At 38.9% G+C, this 19,376-nt stretch overlaps 2 protein-coding genes across 3 annotated transcripts in view; one reads left to right on the forward strand and one right to left on the reverse strand.

Annotated features, from left to right (window-relative positions):
* The window catches only part of UMAD1 (UBAP1-MVB12-associated (UMA) domain containing 1), a 221,675-nt gene extending 207,102 nt beyond the window's left edge, over positions 1–14,573 (reverse strand). For both annotated transcript variants that reach the window (XM_039256832.1, XM_039256831.1), the window contains exon 1: positions 14,477–14,573. The gene's annotated coding sequence lies outside the window, so the exon portion shown is untranslated. The remainder of the gene's footprint in view (positions 1–14,476) is intronic.
* Positions 14,574–14,785: 212 nt separating this feature from the next.
* On the forward strand, positions 14,786–18,840 carry RPA3 (replication protein A3). The gene is made up of 4 exons (XM_039256833.1): positions 14,786–14,956; positions 16,309–16,383; positions 17,629–17,737; positions 18,473–18,840. The coding sequence occupies exons 1-4, from the start codon at positions 14,858–14,860 to the stop codon at positions 18,553–18,555; spliced, it is 366 nt and encodes a 121-aa protein (XP_039112764.1). The 5' UTR covers positions 14,786–14,857; the 3' UTR covers positions 18,556–18,840.
* Positions 18,841–19,376: the final 536 nt, after the last annotated feature.

Below are 19,376 nucleotides of genomic sequence, written 5' to 3' on the forward strand. Positions count from 1 at the left end.
AAACCTAGTAGAAGAAGAGAAATAATAAAATTCAGGGCAGAAATAAACAATATAGAATCTAAAAAAAAAAAAAAAAAAAAANAAAATCATGAATGAAAATGGACTTATTACAACCAACCCCTCAGAAATACAAGCAATTATGAGGGAATACTATCAAAAATTATATGCCAACAAACTGGGCAATCTAGAAGAAATGGACAAATTCCTAAATACACACTCACTACCAAAATTCACACGGGAAGAGAGAAAATCTGAACAGACCCATAAGTAGTGAAGAAACTGAATCAGTTATCAAAAATCTCCCAAAAAATAAGAGCCCTGGGCCAGATGGCTTCCCTGGGGAATTCTACCAGACACTTAAATCAGAGTTAATACCCATTCTTCTCGCTATTCCAAAAAATTGAAATTGAAGGAAAACTTCCAGACTCATCTACGAAGCCAGCATCACTTTGTTTCCCAAGCCAGACAGAGATCCAGCAAAAAAAGAGAACTACAGGCCAACATCTTTGATGAATACAGATGCAAAAATCCTCAACAAGATACTTGCAAATAGAATGCAACAGCACAGAAAAAGAATTATCCACCATAATCAAGTGGGATTCATTTCTGGGTTACAGGGCTGGTTCAATATTCAAAAAGCAATCAATGTGATACATCACATTGTCAAAAGAAAAGATAAAAACCATATGATCCTGTCGATAGATGCAGAAGAAGCATTTGACAAGATACAGCATCCCTTCTTAATAAAGACCCTCGAGAAAGTCGGGATAGAAGGAACTTACTTAAACATCATGAAAGCCATTTATGAGAAGCCCTCGGCTAACATCATCCTCAATGAGGAAAAACAGAGCTTTCCACCTGAGATCAGGAACACGACAGGGATGTCCACTCTCACCACTGTTGTTTAGCATAGTGCTGGAAGTCCTAGCATCAGCCATCAGACAACAAAAGGAAATAAAAGGCATCAGAATTGGCAAAGATGAAGTCAAATTTTCACTTTTCACAGAAGACATGATACTCTACATAGAAAACCCGACAGGCTCCACCAGAAGCCTACTAGAACTGATCCATGAATTCAGCAAAGTTGCAGGGTACAAAATCAACGTAAAAAAATTGGTCACATTTTTATACACCAATAATGAAGCAACAGAAAGAGAAATCAAGAAACTGATCCGATTCACAATTGCACAAAAAGCCATAAAATACCTAGGAATAAACCTAACCAATGATATAAGAGATCTGTATGATGAACACTATAGAAAACTTAAAAAGGAAATTGAAGAAGACACAAAGAAATGGAAAAACATTCCATGCTCATGGACTGGAAGAATATTGTTAGAATGTCATTACTACCCAAAGCAATCTACACCTTCAATGCAATCCCAATCAAAATGGCACCAGCACTCTTCTCAAAACTAGAACAAACTATCCTAAAATTTGTATGGAACCACAAAAACCCCAAATAGCTAAAGCAATACCGAAGAATAAAACCAAAACGAGAGGCATCACCATCCCAGACTTTAGCCTCTACTACAAAGCTGTCATCATCAAGACAGTATGGTATTGGCACAAAAGCAGACACATAGACCAATGGAATAGAATAGAGAACTCAGAACTGGACCCACAAATGCATTGCCAACTAACCTTTGACAAAGCAGTTAAGAGTATCCAATGGAAAAAACACAGCCTCTTTAACAGATGGTACTAGGAGAACTGGCGAGCAACATACAGAATGAAACTGGACCACTTTCTTACACCATATACAAAAATAAATTCAAAATGGATAAAGGACCTGAATGTGAGACAGGAAATCATCAAAACCCTACAGGACAAAGCAGGAAACAACTTCCTTGACCTCAACCACAGCAATTTCTTACTCGACACATCCCCAAAGGCAAGGGAATCAAGAGCAAAAATGAACTATTGGGACCTCACCAAGATTAAAAGCTTCTGCATGGCAAAGGAAACAATCAACAAAACTAATAAGCAACTGATAGAATGGGAAAAGATAGTTGCAAATGACATATCAGATAAAGGGCCAGTATCCAAAATCTATAAGGAACTCACCAAACTCCACACCAAAAAACAAATAACCCATTGAAGACATGGGCAGAAGATATGAACAGATGCTTCTCCAAAGAGGACATCCAGATGGCCAACAGACACATGAAACGATGCTCAGCATCCCTCCTCATCAGGGAAATACAAATCAAAACCACACTGAGATCCCACCTCACGCCGGTCAGAGTGGCTAAGATGAACAAATCAGGAGACTCTAGATGCTGGTGAAGATGTGGAGAAACGGGCACCCTTCTACACTGTTGGTGGGAATGTAAACTGGTGTAGCCCTTCTGGAAAACAGTGTGGAGGTTCCTCAAAAAATTAACAATAGAACTCCCCTAGGACCCAGCAACAGCACTGCTAGGAATTTCTCCAAGGGATACAGGAGTGCTGATGCATAGGGGCACATGTACCCCAATGTTCATAGCAGCACTCTCAACAATAGCCAAATCATGGAAAGAGCCTAAATGTCCATGAACTGACGAATGGATCAAGAAGATGTGTTTCATCTATACAATGGAATCCTACATGGCAATGAGAAAGAATGAAATCTGGCCATTTGTAGCAACGTGGATGGAACCAGAGGGTGTTATCCTGAGTGAAATAAGTCAGGCAGAGAAAGATGGATACTGTATGTTTTCACTTATAGGTGGATTAGGGGAAACTTAATGGAGGACCATGGGGGAGGAGAAGGGGAAAAATAGTGGGGAGAGGGAGGGAGGCAAACCATGAGAGACTCTTGAATGCTGAGAACCACCTGAGGGCTGATGGGGGTGGGGCAAAGAGGAAGGGGGGTGATGGGCATGGAGGAGGGCACTTGTTGGGATGAGCACTGGGTGTTATATGGAAACCAACTTGACAATAAACTATGAAAGAAAAAAAAACAGGCATGCTAATTATGAAAGTAATTTCTATTTTGTGTGTGAAGGAGAAGAAAGAGGCATGTTTATTCTTAGAATGCAAAAATATGGAAAAATATATACCAAACCTAATCGTTGTTGTTACAGGATGTATGGCCAGTTTATATTCACTTTATAGTTCTTTTGTGGTATTTGCAGTTTTCTTTTTTCTATTAAAGGAAAACACAAAGAAGGCACCTTTGGCATTTCCAATCATAGTTCCACGTAGTAATGTGGGCCCAGTATCACCAAGTCTGATATTTCAAACAAAAGCAGAAATCAGATTATTTTGGGAAAAATCTACTTTTTAGCTGATAGCAACAAACTCCAAATATGTAAAAGTACTCCAGAGATTGAATAAATCTTCCACAAACTGGATGTGTCCTTCGGGTACCAAATTTCAAACCTAGACAAGGAATGGGCTTAATAGTTTACATCCAATCAGTATAAAGAAAAATTGTGAAGCCTTTGGAATTCAGTGAATATTCTGGCTAGCTTATCCACCTGGGTTATTGTAACCTTTGTTTATCTTTGACCAGGTTATGTTACAACTCTGTAGGAGGTAACCTGTAGAAAATTGACAGCCATGCAAATAATTCCTGCCCACCAGAATGTATCTGGTAGAATGCATTCATTACTGTGGATAGTGACCAGTTTTACACCACTTATAAACTCAACATTCATTTCCCTCTTTGACTATAAATGTGCATGATACTTTGAGTTCTCTTTCGAACCAGTTATAGCTTACTGGTTCCCTCCTTAATGCGTTCAGTAAAGTCTTTGGCAAATTTTATACGAGAGGACTTTAAGTTCTTTTTAGATTTATCCATTAACTTTGGACCACCAATTAGGAATACCCAAAGACTCTCCTCTGTTTTGCCATCCCACACTGGTGTTTTATTTTTGAAGGTTTGTGATACTGACGTAAGAAGGGAAAGGTACAGACACAGGAGAGGATAAGCAAGAGGGGAGCAAGGAAAGAAACTGATGTCACAGACGAGCTCCCCGGAAATTTGAAAGCCAATTAATTAAGCTGAAGCATTAATATAAATTTATTTTATTTATTTTATTTCCGCCTCTCTGATTTTTCCACTTCCCCGCCCCCAAAAAAGAAAAAATACTCAGTAAAGGAAAAAAAACAAAGAACTGAATCTTGGATCTACAGCTGTGTTTCAAACTGCAGGTCCCCGACCTTCTGTGGAAATAAACTCGATTTAGTGGGTCATGACCGCATGTTTAATAGAATGAAATTGAAAAAAGGTCTCAGTTGGTTGAGCATCTGACTCTTGATTTCAGCTCGGGTCACAATCCCAGGGTCGTGAGATTGAGCCCTATGTCACGCTTTGAGCTAACTGTGGAGCCTGTCCCTGCATCTCTCTCTCTCTCTCTCTCTCTCTCTCTCTCACTCTCTCTGCCCCCTCCCCTGCTCACACATGCTCTCTCTAAGATAAAAAGAAAAAAGAAGAAAGGGAAAAGGAAGCAAAAAGATTATCAAGAGAGCATCATATATGGTAAATAATGTTTTATGAACTTTTGCTTTTGGGTACATGTGGTAGGCATGATATGAAATGTGTTTCTTAGTTTGGGTTACAGGCGAAAAAGTCTCAAAGCCACTAATCATACTTTAGTGCTCATATACTCCCTAAAAGAATTGTGAAAAATTATGAATCCCTGCATTTTTAAGTTAATATCTAAACCTTTCCATTGAAAATTAGAAAAGATGCAGTTTCTAGCATATTATAAATATTCACAGGTTGAAATAAAAATGTTGTAACATTGTTTAAACTTATCCAATGGAGGGGGCACCTGGGTGGTTGAGTCAGTTGAGCATCTATCTGACTCTTGATTTCAGCTCAGGTCATGATCTCACGGTTGATGGGATCTGCACTGACAGTGTGAAGTCAGCTTGGGATTCTCTCTCTCTCTCTCTGCCCCTCCCATGCATGCTCATGCTCATTCTCTCTCTCTCTCTCTCTCTGAAAATGAATAAACATTTTTAAAAAATAAAATAAACTTATCCAATGGAATCTAAAAACCAGTGCATTCTAATATCCACCATCAACCATTTAAAAAACACATGAACAAGCTCTTTTCTAACAGAAACAAATTTTACATTGTTCTTTTTTCTCCTGGAAGCACTATTTCCATTCCATTTCTGCTGGTCTGGAGTAGCTCACACCAGTGCAGCTTTTAGACGTACCCAGATGAATACTAAGTGGTGGCGGCAACCTCACTTCGAAGGGTGCCTGTCCTCTAATACAACACTTTGAACCTTTTCACTTGTCACTTAACCAGAAAGTGACATCATGCACATATATCATAGCCATTAAAAACTGAAGATAAATGATTTAGTAAAACTCACTTCTCAAACATGACCATATTGTTGCTTTTAGCAAATTGATAAATTAAACAGGCATGATTTTTTAACCAAAACAGAATACCTAAAATACTTATAAAGTTGGAAGATCTCGAGCTACAAATTGATAACTATATAGAATCAGGCAAGACGGGATTCTGGAAAAGTGCAAAGGAGCTCCAGAAAAGGTCACAGTGCAGATTCCAATAGGGCCCAAGCTGGGATTGTTTTTTTCTCTTCATTTTATAGGGTTTTTTTTTCCTTGATCTGGGTCAGGGGTGTTTCCAGCTGATCACCACAACTTGACGACTCTTAACAGTTGGCTGTATCTGCGATGGAGAGCAGCACAGAGGCTGCAGCTGGTAATCTCAACCGCCAGCTTCTCATCAGCATGGAAGATGCATACCGTTTGGAGCTGTTGGCAATCGCTCGCTGTTGACATAATTATAAAACCCTGCTATCATGCAAGCATTACATAATCAGGAATTACTAATTTTCTGGAATTTTCTCTAGCAGAATTGTTTTTCAAGCATATGATAAAGTCATCTTGAAAAGTCACAGGTTGGCCCAAGAAATTTTTAGGACAGAACATTTCTTCTTCTCAGATCCTTTTTCCATCATTGCATACAAACAGTTTCATTAAGAGTAAAATGGACCGCATGCAATTTTACTCTCCTCCATTGCTTTGTAAATAAACATGACCCTCAAAGTCTCTGTTAGAATCATCAGCGAAGTTTTGCGTAGATTTGATGTTGTTGTTGTTGGATTTGGGGATTTTCGTTGGTTTGTTTACTTTTTAATTAGCTGCCCTATTAGTTTCAGGATCAAGACTGGTATCCTGACAGTGAAAAGAATTGGCTGGGGTTTTTCCCCTTTACTGCCCCTTAGTTATAAAAGAAAACAAAAAAATAGAATGCATAGTAATGTCTCCCCTGATTCTATTAATTTAGGAAGGTAAAATCTCCCATTACATTAAACCAGGGTTTCTCAACCTCTTCACTCTTAGCGGTGGGGCCAGATAATTCCTCGTCGTAACCAGTTCCTCTAAGGATGGGTGTGATCACCTAATATGTGATGTACTCCAGTCAGCAGACATCTTAATTTCAAGAGGTTTTATCTTCTTTAAAAAAAAAAAAAAATCCCTTTTTAATGCAGTACATGTAAAAACCATAGATTTTTTTTCTGAAGAAAGATGCGAAATGGTGTGAAGAGAGAAATTTGGAAGATAAAGTTGTTGCCTTTTTAAGAGCTTGCAAACAAATTTTGCGTATGATTTATATCATTTTGGTCTCATTCATTCACCAAGAAGGTAATTTAGAGTCAAGTTTTAATGTCACCCTGACTGGAAAGTAATGACACAATGATATGTTTTTATGTTTTAGAAAAGCTACAAACATAATTCTACCTAACAGCCACCAAAAAGCCATTTAAGGTTTTTTTTTATTATTAATGATTTAGGTAAACTTTACCCCCAATGTTCGGCTCAAACTCATGACATTAAGATTAAGGGTCACATGCTCTACCAACTGACCTAGCCAGGCATCCCAAAACCATTTAAGTTTTGCTTTAAATAACACAGATTCCAATGAATACAATACTAATTTCTACCGACTGCATTCAATGTTGCTACCCTGAAATGAAAATACATCCTGAAAAAGACTCCAGACAACTCTATCAAAAAGCATCCCTTCACATAAAACAAATACCTTGGGGCATATTTAAATAATGTTCTATGGGAGAATGCAGCCCTAAGGGAGAGTGATGTACAGTCCCACCTCCTTACAACTCTCTGTAGCACAGAGAAACCTAGAATAGAAACAATAATAATAAAACATTCAGTGCAGGTCTTCAAACTGCTCTATCTTCTCCCTTAAGTACATTTAACACGTAACAGGAACCATCACATTCAACTTCCAAATGGACTCACTCCCAAAATCGCCTATAAAAGTCTGCATCATTTGACCTTCTTTTCAACTCATAAACAACAGATTTGTATTTCATAATTCTAGAAGCTGGAAAGTTCAAGATCAAGGTCCCAGCTGATATACTGCTTCGTGAGAACTTGCTGCCTGGTCCATACATACACAGCTGTCCCCCCTCACATAGGGGAAGGGGTCATTTGACTTTCAAAACAACCTAAATCTATCACCAAAAGTCTTTACCTCCTCTCCAAATAAAAGTAAACTGCTATGGGGTTATCTGCCAGGCTCAGTCAGTAGAGCATGTGACTCTTGATCTCAGGTTCGTAAGTTCAAGCCTCATGATGGGCATGAAGCCCACTTAAAAAACTAAACAAATAAATATACTGCTGAAATACAGCCATTTGTTCACTTGTTCACTTTTTAATTCATTCAACCAACATGCTTTAAAGGCCAAATACTGGACAGGCACAGTGCAAGGCCCTACAGAAACAAAACCAGACAAGGCACTTTCTCCAAATTCAAGGAAGTCCCCAGTCTATTTGCTGCCTCCTGGCCTGCTTCTCTACCACCTCTCCGTGCACGTGAGTATGAAGCATGGTGCTGAGTCTTGGGTAAAAACAGCACTAGCATTGCAAGTAGCTAACAAGTTGCTAATAGTCTAGTCAAGAAGTATTGCTATTTATTGGAAGACTTGTTTCGGACTCCTGAGGAGGGAAAAAAAACTGGCTGTTTTACTTTCTTCCCAAGTTTTCATCAAAATGCACATAAACAGAAGACAAAAACTGGCAACAGCTCTGTCAACCATATGTCAAAGTCTGACTCAAATTCCTATAAACTGCACAATCAAAGGGGACTGACCAAGAAGGACAATGGAGCCAGAATTCATTACTATATTCTCTGTCACTTTTTATGTCTTCTGAAATCCTAGCCAATGAATGACCTTTTTAAAACAGCTTAAATTTGTTTTTGGTTGATTTGACTGTGTGAAAGGATGAAAGTGTTTGTGGTAACGTCTTAAATATGAATATGGTTTTAGGTATGCCCAAGCAAACAAAAGAATAAAGAAATCCCACTAGAAACCAGAAAGGACACAAGTCTACGAATCCACAGGAGTATATGCAGGTACAAAAGAGAACGTTTTCCCTGTGGCCACTCTGAGTTTTAATGGCTAAAAATCTGTTTTAATGATCTATGCCCCATAGGACAAGGACAAAGTCTGGGGCTCAAACACCTTGGGAGGTAGGAAACACAAATCTTCTCTGAAGAAACACATCCTCAAACTAAATCTCAAAGAAATCAACAAAAACTTGCAAAAAGCATAAATTCATGATGAAAAATTACTATACAAATGAACAAGCCACAGCAAGGATAAGTCAACGGAATCAAAAAACTCCACAGAATGAGACCCATTAGGACTGTGGGTGTCAAAACTAGATTATAAACAGATTTACTTTATATCCTATATTTGTAGAAATAAAGGAGACTTGAAAATACGACAAAAGAATACTAATAACAACTCCTAAGATCTATAAAAGGAAACTAAACAAGGTTTCTAGAAACAAATAAATAAAAAATAGCACTGAAATTAGATAGAGCAAATGAGTTACAACTGCATAAAGAATTAGTAAACTGGAAGATATGAAAGAAATTATCCAGAATTCAAGAATCAATATCAATGAATTATAAAAGAGAGGTCAAGAGTACATGAGAACATCTTCCCTATTTCTAATCAGAAGGAGTTAGAAAATAGGAGAGAGGCACTACTCAAAGGGATGATGGTTGAAAATGCCCCAGTACTAATAAAGACAAGAATTATCAGATTCACGAAGAACAGTGTATCTGCCAGCAAACTAAATGAGAGAAATCCACATCAGGATACAGTATACAGTAAAACTGCAGAACACTCAAGATAAATTGAGGATCAAGCAGAAAGAGACATGAAAGCTTACAACATAATCACAGTTTCAAAGAAAAGTATTAGAAGAGTAAAATAGTATCAAAGTGGTTTTGAAAGAAAGTAACGGTCTATTTAGAATTCTAAACCACAGAAAGAGGGGTAAACCTATTCGTTGAGGACAAGAACAAAATATATTCAGAAAAACACACACCCATACAGTTTATTACCAAAGATTCTCACTAAAAGAAAATCAAAAAGAAGGAAAATAACAGCAAGTAAAAGGTTGAGGTATAAAAAGTAATTGTAAAAATATGATAAATATGTGAATAATTCCAAGTAAGTAGTAACTGCATAAAGCAATACTAATGCCAAGTTTGTGGGGTTATAAGAAATCAAGATAGAACTAAAACTCTAGACAGCAGCCTAAAACTAGGGAAAAAGGTAAATAGGGATACAGGTTCTTGTTGTGACACAGAGTACAGTAACTTTAGACCTTAGTTTCAATACACATGTTGGCCACCAAAATTGTAAAAATGATACATAACACTTAAACTAATACAAAGGAGGGGTGCCTGGGTGGCTCACTCAGTTAAGTGACTGACTCTGATCTCAGCTCAGGTCTTTATCTCAGGGTCATGAGTTTAAGCCCCATGTTGGACTCTGCACTGGGCATGGAGCCTACTTAAAATAAAAACTAACTAATACAAATGAATAAAATGGAATAAGGGAAAAAACTGAAAAGTCAACTCAAAAAAAAGGCAAGAAAGGAGAAAAAATAAACAAAAAAGCAGAACACAGGATGCACAAAATGACTTTAGAAATGAATCCAAAAATATCAATAATAATGAACAAAAGATAGGAAAACTGAACCTCCAGGTATATGCATGGGCTTCTCTCTCTCAAAACAAATAAATAAAAATAAAAATTTTAAACATATCATTTATAATAGCAACCAAAACAAGGTTATCTAGGAAATTTATTTTTAAAATCAAAACTCTTCTATAGAAAATGATGCAACTTTTTGGAAAGATGTTAGTAAGACCAAAGAAGGTCAAGGAGAGTTAAGTTGTCCTTATATGTTACTTCTCCTGAAATTAATCCAAAGATTCAATACGATTGTGATCAAAATAGAAAACCTTGCCCCTCCAGACATCAAAAATTAACACAGGGCCACAGTCCTGAAGAGCTGGGTACCAGTGGTGCAGGGACAGACAAACAAACCAATAGAACAGGAGGGAGCTCAGCGGACCCACACATATGGGAAAACCTGGGGGGGGGGGGATGAAGGTTTATTGCCCATGGTGACGCCAATAAATGATGCTGGGACAATTGAAATGAAAACAAAACAAAACTCACAACACTGGGTGGCTCAATCGCTTAAGCACTCCACTCTTTTTTTTTTTTTTTAAGTTTATTTACTTATTGAGAGAGAGAGAGAACACGCAAATGAGTGTGTGTTTGCACTTGCATCTTTGCACTGCCAGTACAGAGCCCAACAAGGCTCAAACTCATGAACCTGTGAGATCATGATCTGTGCTGAAACCAAGAGTGACTGAGCTTAACATGATCTGTGCTGAACCGACTGAGCCACCCAGGTGCCCTAAAGCATCCCACTCTTCATCTCAGGGTAGGGAGTTCAAGCCCTGTGTTGGTCTCCACACTAGGCGTGGAGCCGACTTAAAAAAAAACAAAAACAAAAGAAATTAGATACCTCCCTGACAACATACAGAACTCAATTCTAAAAGACGAAGTAATTTTAAGTATTTAAGACAAACTATGTTTTTAAATACATATCTTTAAGAGCTTGTTTTAAGAAAAGATGCTTATATATGAGATTTTTAATTGACTTTTTCAACTATATTAAACAAAAAGGGAAAGCATTTTAACTGTAATAAAGGAACCCCTTCCAATAAAAGAAAGGGAATAAAAGACAGAAAGAAAGAAAAAAATAGGTAAGTCAAAAACTGGGAAACGTAGCATTGCTATCCACACTAATACAAAAAGCTCTCAAAAATCAGTAAGAACAGGGGCATCTGAGTGGTTCAGTCTATTAAGCATCAGGTCATGATCTCAAGGCTCAACTCGTGAGTTCAAGCCCCGCGTTGGGCTCTGCACTGACTGCTTTGGAATCTGTGTGTGTCTCTCTCTCAGTCCTTCCCCCACTCTTTATCTCTCTCTCTCTCTCTCTCTCTGTCTCAAAAATAAACATTAAAAAAAATTTTTAATCAGCATAAAAGAGCAAAGAAGTGACACAAATGGCTAATAAATATTTGAAAAGTTTTGAATCTTATTGGTAATCAAAGAAAGCAAATTATGACCACAACAAGAAACTATTTTATCTCTGTCAGATTAGGGGTAAAAAACTTTCAGATTTACCAAAAATGTGGATCAACTGAAATTCTCCTACATTTCTGATAAAAGAATAAATTGGTATGACTAGTTGGAGATCACTACAGCTGACCTTTGAACAATGTGGGGATGGGGTGCACACCCTGCCCACTCCCACAATGGTCGAAAATTGAATATAATTTTTGATTCCTCCCAAAACTTAACTACTAATAGTCTACTATTGACAGGAAGTCTTACTAGAAGCCATAAAGAACTGATTAACACATATTTTGTTATGTTATATGTATTATACGCTGTATTCTTAAAGCTAGAAAAAAGAAAACATTAAAAAACTTTTAAAATGTTTATTTTGGAAAGAGAGCGAGCAGGGGAGAGACAGAGAGAAAAAAGAAAACATTAAAAAACTTTTTAAATGTTTATTTATTTTGGGGAGAGAGAGAGCGCAGGGGAGGGGCAGAGAGAAGAGGGAGACACAGAATCCGAAGCAGGCTTCAGGCTCCAAGCTGTCAGCACAGAGCCTGATGCGGGGCTCCAACTCAGGAACTCAATGTGAGATCATGACCTGAGCAGAAGTCGGACGCTTAACTGACTAAGCCAGCCAGGCACCCCTCAAAAAAGAAAGTATTACTATTTTTTTAATTTTCACTATTTATTTATTTTAGAGAGAGACACACAGGAACAGCGCAAGCTGGGGACGGGCAGAGAGAGAGGGAGACACAGAATTTGAAGGAGGCTCCAGGCTCTGAGCTGTCAGCACAGAGCCCGACTCCAGGCTTGAACTCACAAACTGCGAGACCATGACCTAAGTCGAAATCAGATGCTTAACCGACTGAGCCACACAGGGTCCCCCAAAAAAGAAAATATTACTAAGAAGATCTTGAGAAAATACATTTATAGTACTGTACTATGTTTATCAAAAACAAATTGCAAGCACGTGGACCCATGCAGTTCAAACCCGTGTTGTTCAAGGGTCAACTGTATTTGGTTCTACTAGTCAAGCTGGAGACACACAGCCCAAGTCCTACTGATGTACATTTGCACAAGTGCACCAATAGGTACAAAAGCATGCATAGCCACCCTGTACAAAATCACGTCAGTCAGTAAACAGCAAAATAGCAAAGTGAAAAGAATGAACTCCACCTACAAATGTCAACCTGGATTAATCTCAAAAACAACCAAAAGAAACAGTCAGAGAATAAAAATCATATGATTCCATTTATAGAAAGGGCAAAACCAGCAAAATCAAACATACCATTTAAGAATGACAACATGTATGGTAAAACTACATAGAAAAGCTTACAGTGCTGAACACGAATTTCAAGATAGTGTTTATTTGTGGCTCCTCTAGAGGGGGATATAACTGAGGAAGCACAAACTAACTGGCTAAATTCCATTTCTTAAGCTGAATGAGTTCATTTCATTTCTCTGGAAACTATACATATCAGCTATATATACTTTTCTCTGTGCATTATGTATTACAGAACACATTTAAATGACCCAAAAAACATCCAAAACGCTGTTTTAAATTATTGTTTATCTTTCTGTAGTTTTTTTTTAAAAAAGCCATTGGTATGTGAGAGCGGTCTTTTATTTATAATAAAACACTGATATTAGCATCTGGTATATTAAGGGCTGCTTTTAAAAAAAACTGCTATTAAAGATATTCATGCGTACCCTGCCCTTTAGAACACACATCAACTTGTTTTCCAAAACAACACTGTGCAAAAGAGGCCAAGCTTTTGTGCAAAAATATAAACTTTATTGACTTGCACTAGTACAACCACCATTCTTGCATACACCAACCCACATGCACGCTGCCTCTGCTAAAGAAATCCTTTAAATTTGTTTTGGTGACAGGGAAATTAAAAGACAAATATATTCAGCTAAATAAACACTGAGGGAGGTCATCAATTAATTATGGTACATCTATCTTAAACTGCCACATGAAATCTCAAAAAGAATCTGCTTTGCTTAAGGTAAAGTAGGAGACCCCATCTAGTACCTGAATCTGAATGGTGACAACTCATGATCTTTAGGCAAATTCATGGACTCAGTTTCCAAAAAATAATAAAATTCCAATAAAAAGTTGTTGTCTCCCCCCGCCCCCAATTTTCGCAGCAGCGTTGACAGGTATTTTGATGAGCGCTCATTCTAGAATATCCCGGGAAAGGCAGTACCGACCCCAGCAGATAAAGCCCTGAAATCAATATTCACACGAGCCAGCTACAGTTTTAAGAATCTCCCCAACCCCCGAATCTCCTTGAAACAAACATGTTGTCTTAGACGCGTCTAACGTCCTGGTGCGTGGACAGCAATGGGGGGAAGATTACCAGGGAGTTAAGAAGAATCCGTGAATCACATGGACAAAACTTAGCTAGGATCTTGCAAAACAGTCATGTTACCTAACCCTTTCACTTTGTGACCAGGAAATTATGTCTCAGGGAGAAGCGCACCTGCTCAGGATCTAACAGATAATTAAATTCTTCTGAGCTCAGTGATCCTTACCGCCACCCATTCCCCAAAGCTTCAATTTGTTGCTAACACGGAGGAGGTGAGAAAACTCGCACCTCCTTAGTGTGGCCAGGTTATAAGGGCTACAAACAGTCGAGTCGTCGAGATCATCAGGTCAACTCTTCTTCTAACAGGTGGGAAACAGAGCGGTAAGTGACGCAGCTTAAGCGGTTAAATCACCGACCCTCTGATACCTAGCAGCAGGAGCCTGACAAAGGCAATGGAAGAGCCCTGACGACCCCGCTTTCCACCTCCAGGAGGGCAGGTGTAAGAAACACCCGACCCCTCTATTTCGGCAAGAATCCCGCTCTTCCAACGCAGAACAGGGAAGAGGGGAGGCGGGGAAAGGCGAAGAGTCGCTGCGCAGCGCCAAGAATGCCGCGGCGGGGCAGGCACCGAGTCCCGCCTCTCTCTTCTGCATCCGTTGATGGGGGAAGAAGAGAAACAGTAAGGTTGCGGCGCCTCCCGCGAGAAGAGGTACCTGAGGCTAGCGCCGCAGTCCCCCGCCGCTACCGCACAGGAGCCCAACACCCAGCTTCCGGGGTCAAGTCCGGTAGGGAGGCCCGAGACCGCGGGAGGGAGCCTCAAGCCCCGCCCCACCCAAGCCCCGCCTCCATTGCCCACTCTGCGGACGACCCGGGCAACTTCCGGGACGCTGCACGTCCCTAAGCAGCCGATCCCCACTTCCGGAAGCAGTCTTCCGCGCTCGGGCCTTTTAGTGCGCTGCTGGAGTTTGATTGGTGGAGGGAGAGGGCTGGTCTCCGCCGATTGGTGCCGGCGTCCGCCGATTGGAGATAGGCGCCGCGGCGCGCACAATTTCTGTCGTCTCTTTCCCGCCGGCCGCCGGTCACGCACCGCAATCATGGTGGACGTCATGGAGTTGCCCAGGTCGCGCGTCAACGCCAGCATGCTGGCTCGGTTCATCGACCAGCCTGTCTGCTTCGTAGGGAGGTTGGAAAAGGTGCGCGCGCTCGCCGCCCTGGGGTCCTCGCGGGGTAGCAGAGAGAAGGACCCCGTGACCGCCAGGGTAGCAGCCTCTGGGTGGCGAGGGAGGGTGAAGGAGGACAGGCCGTAGAACATCACTGCGCTTCTGATCGCTTCATTTTGCGCGAGGGGACTGTTGGCACACTTTTTAGCCACTGCTGCCCCATTTTGGCGCCACTTTCATGGAGCAGCATCGCGACGTTTTAGTATGCGCTCCGTTATGATTCTAGCGCTCTCCACTCTGGTTTTTGGGTTTGGTTTTTTTTTTTTTTTTTGTATTTACATAAAGAAAATTACAGACCTGACTCACATATCTACCTCCTGACCTTTTAATTTAGCTAGACTTGACAGCTTCTCTATTTTTCTAGTTTCCTTCTCATGCAATTTTGTCTCTTCTCAAACCTCGTTTTCTCGTTTAAGTCACGTTGCCATAAAACATTCTTCCAGTGCTTTATAGCACATCTATGTCCCTTCCAGATCCCATACTAGTATGTTTTCTTACACCAGTGTTAAGAGTGCATCGCCATCATCCTGCTGATGAAAAGCAGGCTCCAAGTTTTCCAATCACTGAACCGAGAAAGCTGAGGGAAGGAAAACTACTATAAAGGCTTAGTAGTTCATTTCACCCCCATATCCTCTTCGAGAAATAGGTGGTGTTCGGACTTCACAGGTAGGGAAACTGGGTAGGGGTTGTGTATGGTTAAAACACTTAAGGCCGCAGCAAGTAGCATAGCTGGCATTCAAACCAGATCTGACTTCACTCTTTACATCTAACAGTAGTAGAACCCAGAACTTCTGACACAGTTCTCTCCTTCGTCATGCTTAATTTTTTTTTGTTTGTTTAAGATTTTAAGTAATCTATACACCCAAAGTAGGTCTGGAACTCACAACCCTGAGATCAAGAGTGGCCACTCTCTATGGACTGAGCCAGCCAGACACAGGCATCATACTTAATTTTTAAAATAGACCTTCAGACGGGATACATACAGTTTAAAGCATGGGTGCTAGTAGATCTCAGTTTTAGATAGTATGGACCCTATTTAATTTGTTAGTGCAGGGTTGCCAGATTTAGCAAATAAAAATACAGGACATATTTGTACTAAAAAATATTGTTTATCTGAAATTTAAATTTAACTAGGTGTCCTTTGACCAGATATGGTAACACGATAATTTGAACAAAATAAAGCGTTCAAAGGTAATTGATTTGCATTGACTAAGTGTGTTTGGGTCAGTCTGCTGATTTTTATCAAAATTTTAATATTTTTATTTTAATGTTTTTAAAGATTTTGTTTATGTGGTTGTTTTTGTAATTCTGTGTTTCTTTTTTAGATTCATCCCACTGGAAAAATGTTTATTCTTTCAGATGGAGAAGGAAAAAATGGAACTATTGAGTTGATGGAGCCTGTATGTTTAAGTATTAATTTTATGTATCTTACAGTTAATTCTTATATCTTGCTGGTGTTTCTGATTCTTGGAGTGGGTGGATAAAGCATGAGTTTATAAAACTTCCCTGCTCTAAAATTAAACTTTTGTCCTCTTCTTACATTATAAATACCTTTACATTTCTAATCAATGATTCTTTGGGCTTCATGATTTTTTAATTTTTATAATGTCGCCTTAACTGAATGACCATTCCCATTCCCATGAAAGACCGTAAAATCACTTTAAAAATCTTTTAAGTCACTTTTCCATTTCTCAAAAATTTCCCAATTTTAAAATTCTATTTTTATTTACATGTACTTTTAGTTATCACTTACTGTTTGTACATTTTTTAAATTTTTTGTCCTAATGTTTATTTATTTTGGAAAGAGAGGGAGACAGGGCACCAGTGGAGGAGGGACAGAGAGAGAGAGAGAGGGAGACACAGAATCCGAAGTGGGTCCAGGCTCAGCTGTCAGCACAGAGCCGAACGCAGGGCTTGATTGAACCCACAGACTGGGGGATCATGACATGAGCCAAAGTCAGACGCTTAGCCGACTGAGCCACCCAGGTGCTCCTTTACGTTTTTTTGGTTTGTTTGTTTTTTTAATGTTTACTTTTGAAAGAGAGAGACAGAGACTGAGCATGAGCAGGGAGGAGCAGAGAGAGAGGAAAACACAGATTCCGAAGCAGGCTTCAGGCTCTGAGCTGCCACCACAGAGCCCAATGCAGAGCCCAGGGCTCAAACTCACAAACACACAAGATCAAGACCTGAGCTGAAGGTGGTCGCATAACTGACTGTGTCACCCAGATGCCCCTGTGTTTATGTTTCAGGTTTATTGTACTCAATTTTCTTGTTTTTTTATGAAGACAAATCCATAAGCTGTTAGTATATACAGAACACTACACATGATATAGAAAATAGAAGGTTCCTTTCAATAGGTCCTTTTAAACAAATACTCCTTGTAGAAAGCTGGACATTCTCAGTATCTTTAAGTGATTTTGTCTTCAACTTTAACTGGATCTTTGGACTGAGGTTACTGCTAAAGGTAAAAGGATTATGACATGCTGATATTAAGTGCTTAAACATTTTTAACAAACTACAATTCAGTTTTTATGTTGGTAAATTTTAAATGATTACCTTACATAGAATGAAAGATTAGTAAACTGTAGCAATTTTCCAAGTTATCAACTTGAAACCCCAAGTTGACAATTTGTTCTTTGTGTTAGCTTGATGAAGAAATCTCTGGAATTGTGGAAGTAATTGGAAGAGTAACACCCAAGGCAACCATTATGTGTGCATCATATGTCCAGTTTAAAGAAGATAACCATCCTTTTGGTAAATAAAGCATTCTGGTATTTAGAAGTTGCATGTAATTAGGAGGAAAACAATTTTATTCTTAACTTGCAATGCCTTGGTCTTGAGTCTCAATCCTGCCTTCTTTCAGAGGAAAATAGGAGAACATTTTGGCCCACTTTTTTTTTAAGTTTAGTTGTTTTGAGAGAGGGAGTGTATGCGCACATGCAAGTGAGTGAGGGAGGGGCAGAGAGAGAGGGTAAGAGAGAATCCCAAGCAGGACAGTGTGAGGCCCAATTCAGAGCTCAGACCCATAAACCATGAGATTATGACCTGAGCCGAAATCAAGAATTGGATGATTAACTGACTGAGCCACCCAGGCATCCCATTAAGTAATGCTTGTATATATAGGAAGCTTAGTGAAGGTTAATCAATAATTGTGGGAAGAGAAACTTAAAAAACATAGCAAACAAAAATAATGTCATTAGGTTTTTTGTTCTAACATATGGATTGAAAGCATTGAATGCTTTACGCCAGGCAAGAACTGTGCCTGTACATTGGAAATCAGAATGATAGTTGCCTGTACCCTATGTCTTATTTTTTAGAGCCACAGGTAAATAAATATGACAATACCTATCTGCTTTAGAAAACAGATCGTGAAAATAAGTTGACCTCTAAAAGGGAAAGAAAAGAGAAATAGATAGAAATCTTTTAGATAATAAATGATGTTACATCGTTCCATTGTAGGTTAAATGTTTGCTCAAATGTTTTTTCCAGATCTTGGACTTTACAATGAAGCTGTGAAAATCACCCATGAATTCCCTCAGTTTTTTCCTTTGGGAGTTGTGGAGTATGATTGATCTTCATGAACACACTGAAGACTGCTAAAGAAGTCCCTGATGTTTGAGGAAGAGATTTCTGTGATTTTTTAATAGTTAATTTGTTCTCTTTTTAATTTCATTTACCTGACTTTATTAGATGTTGCAATATCGCACTTTTGACGGAACCTATCTGTATATTGACAGCTCTCCCTTGAGTCCTCATCAAGGATTAGTTCTCCAGTATACGTGGTCAGATCAAATGCACAGACCAAGCAGTTGCCTTGAGTTTAGTTTTCTGTTTTATTAATAAAAGCTGAAATAGTGCTTGCTGTTGATCATCTCATTCTTACTCTTTTAGTCATGTATTCATTCACAGACTTGGAATTTCATAACTATAAGGTTAGAACTTCAAACTACCAAATGAAACCCTGGGCCAACTGTATAATGATTTTATTTTATTAAAAGCAAACAGAATTCTACATCTTTTATAGTTGTGAGTACCTATATCTGGATTCTCCAGAGAATCAGAACCAAAAATACATATATACCAGAACTATTGTATGGATATACCTCTTTTTATCCATTCATCATTTGGGAATTTGGGTGGTTTCCACCATTTGAATATAATGAATAATGCTATCATGAGCATTCATATGTAAGTTTCTGTGTGTACATATTTATTTCTTTTGGGTATATACCTATAAGTGGAATTATTGCATCAAATGGTAAATATGCTTAAATTTCTGAAGAACTGCCAAATATTTCCAAAGCAGCCGTAGCATTTTACATTCCTAGCAGCAGTGTTTAAGGATTCTAGTTTCTTCACATCCTCACCAACACTTATTATAATCTGATTTTTT

Source organism: Hyaena hyaena, unplaced genomic scaffold, assembly GCF_003009895.1.
Source record: "Hyaena hyaena isolate Hyena2069 unplaced genomic scaffold, ASM300989v1 scaffold_590, whole genome shotgun sequence".
NCBI classification, from domain to species: Eukaryota; Metazoa; Chordata; class Mammalia; order Carnivora; family Hyaenidae; genus Hyaena; species Hyaena hyaena.

What these genes read in the sequence shown, in the direction of transcription:
- RPA3 (XM_039256833.1), top strand. Translation starts at nt 14,858, where the DNA reads ATGGTGGACGTCATGGAGTTGCCCAGGTCGCGCGTCAACGCCAGCATG. An exon ending in CTATTGAGTTGATGGAGCCT is followed by an intron (nt 16,384 to 17,628) that starts GTATGTTTAAGT and finishes TCTTTGTGTTAG; the next exon opens with CTTGATGAAGAAATCTCTGG. An exon ending in AGAAGATAACCATCCTTTTG is followed by an intron (nt 17,738 to 18,472) that starts GTAAATAAAGCA and finishes TGTTTTTTCCAG; the next exon opens with ATCTTGGACTTTACAATGAA.